Consider the following 11251-nt stretch of genomic DNA (forward strand, 5'->3'; position numbering starts at 1 on the left):
AATAGGCTTAGTATTAAACATTTGCATTTAAACCAAGAGACAATAGAAGAAATGTAATGCAAGGCAAAGTGTCAACCCAGTCTTGGTTGTGTTGGGTAGATGAGGGGGTACTTCCAATTGCAATGCTCGCATTGAATGTTATTTCACATTTGACATTCTGCACGTGTTAATCTTTAAATTGACTGAATATCTGTGTGGGCAGTTCATTTTGAGAAATAGGAATTTGTCAAAGGGTTTAGTGTGCAGGAAGTCTCAATTGTGTGTGTGTGTGTTTGCATGTGCGACTTGTCAGGGGGATGGGTGGGGTGAGGAGCTATGGTAATCTGTTGGATTCACACAGGCCTTTCCCCACCCAGCCCGAGGCTACTCCACACCAAAACACGCAGTTCTAATCACCAGGTCAAGGGGACTGACTCTAGGAGATAGTGGAGGTGCAGCTCACGGGGGGTAACACACTTGTGCCCATTGAGGTGATGTCACATTATACCCCATATCATTAAAGTAACCTCATGAAAGATGATTGTAGGCCAATATAAAGGCAAAGTAGTTCACAAAGTAGGTGGCTGTCCAAAAAAAATGGTCCTAGCTGACTGAATTTAATCATAATGGATGTGAAGAGTTCCAAAAGTGGTTGAAATAAAGACCAAAAGCACTGTGTCTGATTTTTATTATTGAGCACTACTTATTAGTTTATTCACCTCACAGTGTGCTTCAAGCAGCTTATTTTAAGAAAGACAATATGTGCAAAAGGTTGTAATAAATATATTCACATTATGCTGATAACTATTAAATACCTGCTGAACTGTATCTGAGCAAACCTGAGTTTACACTGCAGTCTACAAAAGCTACCTTTAACAGTTTCAGTAGGCTAGAATTAGTTCTACCATGTCAGCAAAACACAGCAGGCAGAGCCAGTTTTGCCAAGAGGTAGCATAACTATGTGTGTGTGTGTGTGTGTGTGTGTGAGTGAGAGAAAGAGAGAGACAGCTATGGGTTTACAGAGAAAGGGAAACCAGCTACTAGAATGTTTCCTCTAATTAGGCTTTAAAAGACCAAATACAGACAAATAGGAGCCTGTGCAGTCTTGGTTCTGTAAATGGACAGCTAACCCCAGTTCTGTAGGTAAACCAAATCATGGTTTACTTCTTATGCACAATAATGTTCTAATTCAGTAATAATAATTAACGCACACTGTACTGCAAGTTCACTGTGGTTGGGAAAAGAGAAAAAGTAACAAGCTAGCAAGTGGAGACCAATCCACTCCTGTCAGCCCTTTGGGCAGCAGTTGTAGTCCCTCCCCGGGCCAGAGTGAGCACAGGGAGCTGGGCTGCTAAATGCTCCAGCCTCAAAGGGACGATGGTGGAGGGCTGGTAAAGATGGCGGCGCTCTCCGAGGATGGGAGGTACGGATTAAATTGTGGCCAACAGAGCGCCGACAGAGTCACCGTATTACACGTCAAATTGACTGAAACAGCACTGAGAGCGATAGAGAGCCACCAAAAGTGTCCGGTGAGTGGAACGGCCGTTTATTTCAGTTAAAAGCAGTTGGACTGTCGGGCTGACACAGCTCGTCTCAGCTGGGAGCTCAACTGCCACGCACAGCTAAAAGCTACAAAGTTAGCTAAGCTGTTGACAGAGCGAGTTTCTGCTTGTTCTTCTGATGGTATTACTCTTGTGTCACTGCATTAATCAACTGGGGGTGGTAAATTAAGCCTTGGTCTTACGCTCTGGCCAGGTTTTACGAACTGACAAGGGTTATTTATTGTAGAAAACCTGTTGGTAAAGTTAGACACTCTGATTAGCCGACGTTAGCTCTAGCTACGCTAGTCTGAACCCCCTGTGCCGTGCCGTGCCGTGCCGTGCTGTGCTGGCCAACCAGGTCCATTTTTTTTCTCTTGCCAAACTAACGTTACTTTGACCAAATTAGGAAAGTGGTAATTTCATATCGACGAGCACACTCGTCAGTAGACAGACTGTCTGAGGTAATAGTTAAACACAACAGCTTAGTTCATCTAACATGAAGCCTCATTCGACGGTGTTGTATTTGCGTCAGGGTGGAAATGTACGGATAAATAAAGGCGAGTGTAACTTGATAACAAGTTAGAGGCGATAGAAGCAGGTCGGTGATTGGTCGGTTTATCATATGGTTAGAAGTTTTAGCTTAATGTTAGTTAGATATCCTAACACCACAACCTGGCGGGGATGTGGAGCTCAGCCAGGCTCAAGCATTTGTAGCTATTTAACTTAATCATAAAACGTTGCAGTAAAACGAGCTGCCACACTGTACATAATGTATATGACCAAGTGCCTCAGAGGTTTACACGGAACAAACATTTAATCTTGGGTTTTTTCGCCAAATTGTTGCATTTTTGCAATACTCTTGACATGAAGCTGCATGTGTAAGCCAGCAGTTACAGATAATATATGGTATTAGATAGCGTCAACTCCTCTATTATTTTTAAAGTAATATGATAATTGCTCTTGCTATTTGTGTCATTTTGTTCAAAACATCATTTATGAATGTACTTTTCAGCTCTAAAACTACTCCATTAAACTGCGCTTCACCCCTGAGCTTGACACCACCAGCCATTTAGGAGCTTTTGAAGCTAAGTGTGCTAATAGGGCACTGCATTACTGTGCAGATTAAATATAACTTGGTAATCTTGGACTGTGCAAATGGTGTAATCTTGTTGAGGTGCTACACAGGTGAACTAATCTGGAGAGCCCTCTGCAGTCTGGAGTTGCAGAGGCCTAAAAAGCCAAGTTACCTGACGGAAACTCTGCCAACAACAACGCCATTACGTAACACACTGACTGGGCCTAGGTCTCAGAGCTGATGCACTGTAGCAGTGGGCTGTAGTGTTCAGAGGTCTCTGTGACTGATCTTTATGGCACATGGTGTGTGTCTGTATGTATGCCACACACTGCTCTCTCTCACCACTGTCTGTGAAACTTTGGCTCAGCCCCGTATAATAAAGAGGTTGCCTTTAAAGCATTTGAAATGTGGATAAGTAGCACAATTTAAAACAATGATTTAGTCTTTGTGACAACTGGCAAAACCAAGTCATCGTTTAAGTTGAATGAATCCTTTTGTGACAGCCCATGCTACAACCTTATTGGATGTGGTAATGTCGGTACGCTGCATTGAACGGCAGCCTGCCACCTCTTGCTGACTGAGCAGCCAAAACTGCCTGCTTTTTGTTTCTCTCTCCCTCTCGGTAACGTGTGTTGTAGCTCAACCAGTCATCGGACTATGGAAGCTGGCTATCTTTGTCTTTCTGTGGTGATGTGAAATGTGATCAGAACTGTGTGAGTGAGTGAGTGTATGGATAGTGGGGGAGGGAGTCAGTCAGTGGCTTGGAGTAGCTTAGCTTTAACGACCATGACGTGGTGCTTTCAGTCTAAAAAAAGCATACATTGTGTCCTTATATCTGCATCTTCTTCCATTTTAGCAAGCGTATATTAATGTCCAGGAATGGAGCGTTGCCACTTACACCAGAACATTTTATAAGTCTATGATTTCCCCCAACTGGTTCTTCTGTTGGCTTCAGCTGTGCGATGAAGCCAGGAGTCCTGTGTGTTCCTACCCGAACCTGTACTGCACCAGAGCAGCCGCTGCATATTTGTGGCTGTCGACTCCGTTTCAAGTAGCCATCAACAAAAAAAAACCTGCAAACCTACACCAAACAAAGACACTACAGAAATATCCTCTTCAAAATATCCGCTGTATTTGAGTGTTGTCCAAGTTTCACTGCCTGTGTTTTCAAAAAAGCAAACAGTTTTACCTACCACCTACCTCCTGACCACTTGAAAGGATGAGAAAGGACCAAGTTGCCTCAGATAGTTTCTTTTAAGGCTTGAACTTAAGAGCTTAGAGGCATCCAGGTTTGGCTGCTAGGGGACGATCATCAGGTATTTGTGGCTGACAGTCACCCATGATTTCTGCAGCACTTGGCAGCCCACTAGTGCCAGATTATCAACAAAAAAACACACAGCTGTTTCTATAATTGAGTCATCGTTTAACTTTTTATTTTTTAAGCAAGCATGCCAAACGTCCCCTATTTCGAGCCTCTCAAATGGTGAGGAGTTGCTGCCTTTTAGTTTAATAGGATTGTAAACGAATATCTTCAGGTTTTAGACCTTTTTTTAAAACTCTTTTCTGACATTTTATTGACCAAATAAGATTTCAGTTTAACCATTGATGAAAATAACCCTCAGTGGCTGTTGTCATCAGACGTTTCCTATTCTTGGCATAACACGACACTGTTTAACAGATTCACAGTTTGAAAACCAGAGAGATTGTCTGCTATGCTGGCTCTTCAGGTTTTCTCTTTTGCATTATGCAGATAGATTACTGCCTAGTTCTGACACAGAGGCACAGAAGGTATGGGCTATGCTTTGTGGACCCTAAGGCTCTGCTGTTTCTACAACCAAATGTGTCAGTTAAATAGTAAAACATGTTCTGCAGGTTCTAGACCAAAACTTTCTTAATTTGACATTGTGTCGATGTTAACGGTGGAACAAGCGGTTGAACTGTTGATTTTCTTCACTTTCAGAATGTACCTTCTTTGCGGCCAACGATACAATTCAAGGGACTCCAGGGGGTAAGTCCATTAGTCCATTTAAAGACTATAAACACTGTTTTGCACTGCTTGTAGTCCGTGATGCACATGACTCACATACAGCCTCCCCTTAGCGGCTGAGACCTCAGAGACCTTCCTTCACATGCTAGCTGCTCCCATGTTGTTCACATCAAAGCCCATAGCTCAGATGTAGACACTGCCTCATTACAGTATGTGCATGCACACTAAACTGTAAGGAAAAAGCCCAGGCAATATTTGAGGGTGTTTTACCACCTGGGTATAGCAGTTTATGGCAGTTTTTATAATGATAAATTAACCACTTGTATTTGATTATCCATCTCTCCTCAGTTAGCTCAGATGTGAATGTGTGCTATAAGTTGTTTTATTCTCCATTTTTGTGTGTCATTTTTACAGCGCATTAAAATTCCCAAGACAGATTCCTCCTCTGACACCTTCCACAATTTTGATTTCTATCTGTCTAATGTGGGCAAGGACAACCCACAGGGAAGCTTTGATTGCATCCATCAGTATGTGTCAAGGTAATGATAATCACCGGTCAGCTGAATCAACTACTGCTGTCTTACCACACATTGCTAGAAGGTAATCCCTCTCTGCCTCACATTTCTGTCTCATACTCCCTCTTTGTCTCCAGCTCAGGGGCCTCACACCTGGCATTGTTGGCAACAGTACAGGACAAGGTCACAGTGTGCGCCACTAATGACTCCTACCAGGTGACCCGGGAACGAATGACCCAGGCTGCCGAGGACACACGTGAACGTGGGACCAAAGTCATCAAACCTGGGGGCCAGTACAGAGGTGAGGCCCTTACTTCAGCCTTACTTTTGCACCTGCCACCGTCAGATGCCATATTGGATCCCCGAACACCAGCGGTGCTTTAGGTGCTGTCAACGCCTCTCTTCTCTTTTCAAACTCTGCCCCTTTTGAGAGACTGAATAGGTGAAAGCTGAAAGCCCGACTCCATTCAAAGCCATTACTGCGACTGACTAAGCCATTTTGCCATCTCAGTCTTTTCCAGATTAGCAGTCTGACTGATAAGGGCCAGTGGTGGCGGCTGGCTGTTTTATTGCCAGAGTGATACACAGAAGTGTACACAGTACAGGCACCAGTGGCTGCTTGTGTTTAACTTCTATCACTTGCAGCCAAGTAGGCCTTACTTTTTATGTGTCCCTTACACCTGATGGACAAAAACATGTAGACCAGTTTCCTGTCCACTGCGCCACCTGGTGCCAGGATTTGAGTCGCACAAGCTGAACACAAAAATAAATCTTTGATAATCTAATTTGGCTTGTCACTTTCTCTAGCCGTACTGATATGTCCAACTCAGGGCAGGTAGGACAAGGGACAGGCAACAAAACACCTGATGTAATGACTGTGTATGCAGCCATTAAAGGAAATATGTGCGAGAAAATGCAGACAGAAATACTCTACTTAATTTAATTTTAAATACTTTAAATTCAGGTGACAGGTGTTTCCACCTATTCTTCTTTGTCCTAAATAGCTTATCTGATATGGTCAAAATAATAATATATAATTTAAACATTCTGTTTAAGGTGTATTTCCCAAACAAAAACCATATAGAAACCTGTCAAAATATTGTTGTACATCATTTCCTTTTCATTTATGAACAAAACTAACTCTTGATACTCTATACTTCTAGAAATGACTGTTGCCATTTATTTGTGTTTGCTTGAGTGATGCGATGACCTCATCAAACAGGTGTGTTTTTAAAAAAAAAACTGCATACTCACTCCTAAAAGGCCTTAGCTTAGTTTTTCAGTTTGAGGAGACCCAATATTTTATCCACAATACAAAAGAAATGGAGTCATTTTTATAGTCAAATCTAGTTTGTTAGATCTAAGCTCAAAGATTTCCTTAGTTAAACCAGAATCAAGAGACTAGCTCAATCCACAAATTTTCTAAGTGAGATAAAGCCACCTCAGGCCTGTCTTTCTGGGCCCTGGGGACACATTTGCATACACTGGCCCAGATAGAAACTGGGAAACGAGAGGAACAGCAGAGAAAAGGGTTGGTACTGGAGCTTGTAGCAGCTGGTTTGGAGTGAGCACCCTATTTACTAATGCAAAAGGGGCCTTTAGCTTCTTGTTTTCACAGGTTGCTAATTTCAGGTAACTGTCTGTAACTTGTATTTTTATGTTTGTAACAAGGCCCAAAATTGCTGTCCCAAATTCTTACTCTATCAAATTACTTAAAATTCTTACTCAGTAAGGTTCCAGACACGACAACCTTTGTCCCAAACTGAAGTTTTCTTGTCATTCTACATAATTAATATAATTTAATAACTTTGTATTAGTAACTCACATCACTTCATTGATTCAGTCTAGTCTGCCATGGAAGTTCTGCTAGTCGTTTCTTGCACTTGTATTCGAATAAAACACTGACATCGCCCGAGGTGTTTGGTCACAATTAATTTTCATCATGCTTTTAGTCATTGGTTTAGTTTCTGTATTTCTAACTGTTTGATAAAAAAATGCATCACTGCAAACTGAAGTGCAAATGCAAACCTGTTTCTGATTGGTATACAGCAATAGAAATTTACATATACACATTAATTATTTAGCCATATACTCTCAAAATATGACTTCCTTGTAGTGAGTTTAAGTTAAAAAAAATCTACAAAGGGAGAGAGAAGATCAAATAAACACTTTAAATATTTACAAGCTCAAGCAAACAATGTACATATAAGCTATTGAAACATCCTAGTCCAGAGATCTGGAGAGAGAAGGTCAAATCAATTATGCCCCACACACCACACCTACTGACTGCCTGTGCAGTGCACACTGGTGTCCATCCTGGACTGTGGTTTGGGAAGCATGTATGGGAATAAATTACGTTACAATATATTTGAACACATTTCTCGCCTTTTCCTGATGGTCCGAATAAATAGCTAAATTTGGCACTAGTCTTTTTTTAGAAATGAAATGGCTAAGAGGGTCTGGAAAGTCGCTAAATCAGCAAAACTAAATTTTAAATTCAAAACTTTATTGCATAAGCTTTTCACCTGCAGCAATCTTTCTTTGGCCTGTTAGACAACGAAAAGTGTGTAAGCGTACACCTCCTCCCATTGCTCCTAGTCTCTGCTTTTTGGCAAGGAAGGAGGGGGGAGTTTTTCCTTTCTCTTCTTCTCTCTAACCTTAATCTTTTAAAGAGCTTTAGAATTTCATAATGACTGTGAAGCTGTATAGGGGAATGTGCAGACTACGCACATGGCTCAGCAACACAGAGAGCAGAGGTTTCTTGGGTTCTAATTACCTCTTTCATGTAAATCAGTTTTTCAAACTAATCTTAGTTGATACAGAGAACTGTAGTCCAGTATACAGTCTAGCTAAATCCTGACCTCTTCTCTTGTGACTCTCTGGTATCTCTGGTATTTGGCATTAACATTAGCACAACTGGGACCTCTTTGCTTCAAAAACTGATGGTTATTGGCACCGCCACCTTGTTTAACCTTTAGATCAGATTCCCAAGGTTCATTTGAAATTTGGTTTGCTTGACTTGGCTATTGCAACTTCCTCAAATATTGCTGATTTGTCTTGAAACAGTTCTAGCTCATTGGCTTCTTTTCAAGCATGCAGTGTTTGTGGCCATCTGAAACTAAAGGCAAAGGCAAATTTGTCTGCTTTGAGGTTGGTGCCACAGAGTTGTTGGGTGGAATTAAACTCTGCATGTCCTTAAGCTCCTATTTTTATTGTCACTGTTTGTAGACATGAGACTGGCTTGTGTCATGAGTGTTTTTGAGCAACTATGTGACAACACAAAAACTCATGATGATGAATGTCCCTGCAGAGATAATAATTTATAATTTAATTAATACATTTTCTTTACTGTCTATCTTCAGGAAAGCAAGTCCATATCCGTAAGCCGGCGCTGTCTAACACAGAGGTGGTCCCAGAGCGCAAGCGCTCCACACCCATAAACCCAGCCAACACTATTCGCAAGTGCCTTTCCAATAACCCTGTGTCCCAGCGGCCGTTCCGGGACCGCATCGTCCACCTGCTGGCGCTGAGGTCTTACAAAAAGCTGGAAGTGCTTGCCCGTTTACAGCGGGACGGTATCAACCAGAAAGACCGAAACTCATTGGGGACCACTCTGCAACAGGTACTGTATTGCTTTTTGTGGCTTTTTTTGATTGCCTTAATATTCTTCGTCAATATAAGGCAGCAGCTTAAAATGGAAGTGAACCAGTGGTAAGTATTTACACGTCTTCCATTATACAGAACAAACTGTTACAAGCTGATATTTACATATTTACATATTTCCTGTAAAAACAAGTGTGGAGGGAGGGACTTTTTATGGTAGCCAATAGCACTGTGTGTTAGACCTGTAGCTGAGCCATTAGCTAACTCTGTTCAGACCGGGACTGAAGGCAGCGTCCACTGCTGACGGAGGACAGTTTGACAGCAAGGAGTAAAGTACAGAGGCCGGCTTGGGGTCCTGGCACCCCATGGCTAAGACCGCTAATGTTAGCTGCGTGAAAACTAGCTAACGGCATCTAACGTTACTGTTGGTGACCGCTTCTTTTAGTCCATCTGAATCTCCATTAATCACCTCCGTGCCGCTGTCGTGAAAGTGGCCTGTCTGTCTTGGGGGCTGTTCACTGGGAAGCTGCTGAGCCCCGTTCTGTTGCACACTAACAGCGGCAGAGCAGCAGGAGGATGTCAGAGGGGTAACCAGGCAACATTTTCTTCTTTAAAAAATATAATCCAGTTTCACCCAAATCACTGATAAAGCTGTGTTTTTTGTACAGCAGTCAGTGAGGGCCGGCCCCCCAAAACTCTCCGCTCTGGTAACGAGCCATGCTGTTAACTAGCTACCTAACTAATAAATCTAGCTTTGTGTTGCTAACAATTGAAGAATGATTGACAGGTGAATGCCATGTTATTTGTTGAAACTGGCTAGTTTTTGCTTACTTAAGCATGTGTCACATTTAGTTTCAGAGGAAGACAAAATGATTGGATTTCAAATAAAGATAAAGTTTTTGTAATTTTTTGGCATGCAATGTTAAATAAAGGTACAATATGACTGAGGATGTAAGTTTAAAGGGTCCAAATGTCTTTTTTCACCTGGACTTTATGGTATTTCACACTTAGACTGGTGTTCTCCAGGTGTCTAATTTGATCCCCTTACCCTTCTTAAGCATGAGATCGAGGCACACAAATCTGCCTGAGGAAATCCGGTTCACAGCATAAAGGCTTCATTCACTTTGACAAGAAACAAACCACATCGTTAAACATTATTTGCATGCACAGATGTTTGACCAGCACAGGAAATGTTCAGTTTCTGCACATGTTGTATACATCAGGCTGTCATAGGTTCACATTTTAACTCTGTCTTGTGTGTGTGTGTGTGTGTGTGTGTCTGTGTGAGAAACAGGTGGCCAACCTGAACCCCAAAGACAACACATACTCATTGAAGGACTTTATATATCGTGATGTCCAGCGAGACTGGCCTGGCTACTCTGAGGATGAGAAGTCCCAGGTTGACCGGATCCTGGCTCGGTACAGAAATGGCCTATTAGGCTTTTTACTTACATTCTGAGCTTATATACATACATACTTGAACAAATAAAGCCTGGCCTGTGTAGCCTATTCCCTTAGTGCTGAACACAGATTTGTAAATTAATGTTGGTTTTAATATTTTTTAATGAATTTATTTAGTTTTGTTCAGAGTGGTCTGTGTGGGGAAAACTTCATCATTGGAGCACTAACATAAGCTGTGCTCTAGAAAGGACTAAACTAACTTTGAACTATCACTTTTCAGTTCAGCATTTTGAAGTCAAACAATAGCCCATGTAGTATGCAAGTAGGTCTTATTTTTACAGTTAGAAATATGTTTACTTATGTTATATAACATACAACAATGCAGTTTAATGCAATTCCACATAAATCTTGTGAGCTAAACCTTGTGGCTGTCGTTTATGGTGCTGGATTACAACATATTGTTAGGCGTCACACTATTTAGTCTACCCCATATTAATACAGGGAGAGAACAAAATGGCTTGGAGATAGATATGCATTATGTTGCATGAGTACTAATAGAACAGTTTGAAAGTTTTTACAGGTTGTGCAATCATTTATTGTAAGTTCTTCCAGTTAAGGGCATTACGTTAACAGGAGTATGATTGTGATTTTTCTGCTACACCGTTCATTCCCTACCGACACACTCTTTCCTTTCTTTAACAGCAAATTAGGTCTTCCTACTGAGACCCTCTCATCTAGCAGTTCTCCCAAAGACAGCGCCCCCACATCCCCCCAGGTATCTGAGCAAATAAACACTAACACACACACTCCCGCAGTGATGTTTGCAATTTTTAGCTAAATTCTGGGTGTTTTCTTCCAGAAGCGCCAGCCAGACTTTGACTTCATCGATCCTTTGGCGCCCAAGAAAGCCCGCATCTCCCACCTCAGCAATCGAGGGCCAGCCGCATCTTCATCCTCCTCTTCCTCTGACCGCCGTGAGGACGAGGGCAGCCACAGCACTAAACGCTCGTCCCTACCCTCCAACATCACCTCGGGCCCTCCCACCCATCTCCCCATATCGTCCCACCCTCCTGCACCTTCACACCAGCAGCCCAGCCCAGCCTCCAACTCCAACTCCCCCAGCACCCCGGAGGGCTGTGGCACCCAAGAC

The 11251-nt window shown here is 42.2% G+C and overlaps 1 protein-coding gene across 1 annotated transcript in view; it reads left to right on the forward strand.

The window, feature by feature from the left end:
* Nucleotides 1–1232: 1232 nt before the first annotated feature.
* ell2 (elongation factor for RNA polymerase II 2) overlaps nt 1233–11251 on the forward strand; it is a 16333-nt gene continuing 6314 nt past the window's right edge. Inside the window, 8 exon segments of the mRNA XM_035661318.1 lie at nt 1233–1508; nt 4556–4603; nt 4997–5121; nt 5235–5398; nt 8460–8719; nt 9995–10119; nt 10804–10876; nt 10961–11250. Of these exon segments, the coding sequence (XP_035517211.1) occupies nt 1335–1508; nt 4556–4603; nt 4997–5121; nt 5235–5398; nt 8460–8719; nt 9995–10119; nt 10804–10876; nt 10961–11250 (1259 nt within the window). The 5' untranslated portion in view covers nt 1233–1334.

The sequence above is a fragment of the Morone saxatilis genome, unplaced genomic scaffold (assembly GCF_004916995.1).
Source record: "Morone saxatilis isolate NCDOM2014 unplaced genomic scaffold, NCSU_SB_2.0 Contig18, whole genome shotgun sequence".
NCBI classification, from domain to species: domain Eukaryota; kingdom Metazoa; phylum Chordata; class Actinopteri; family Moronidae; genus Morone; species Morone saxatilis.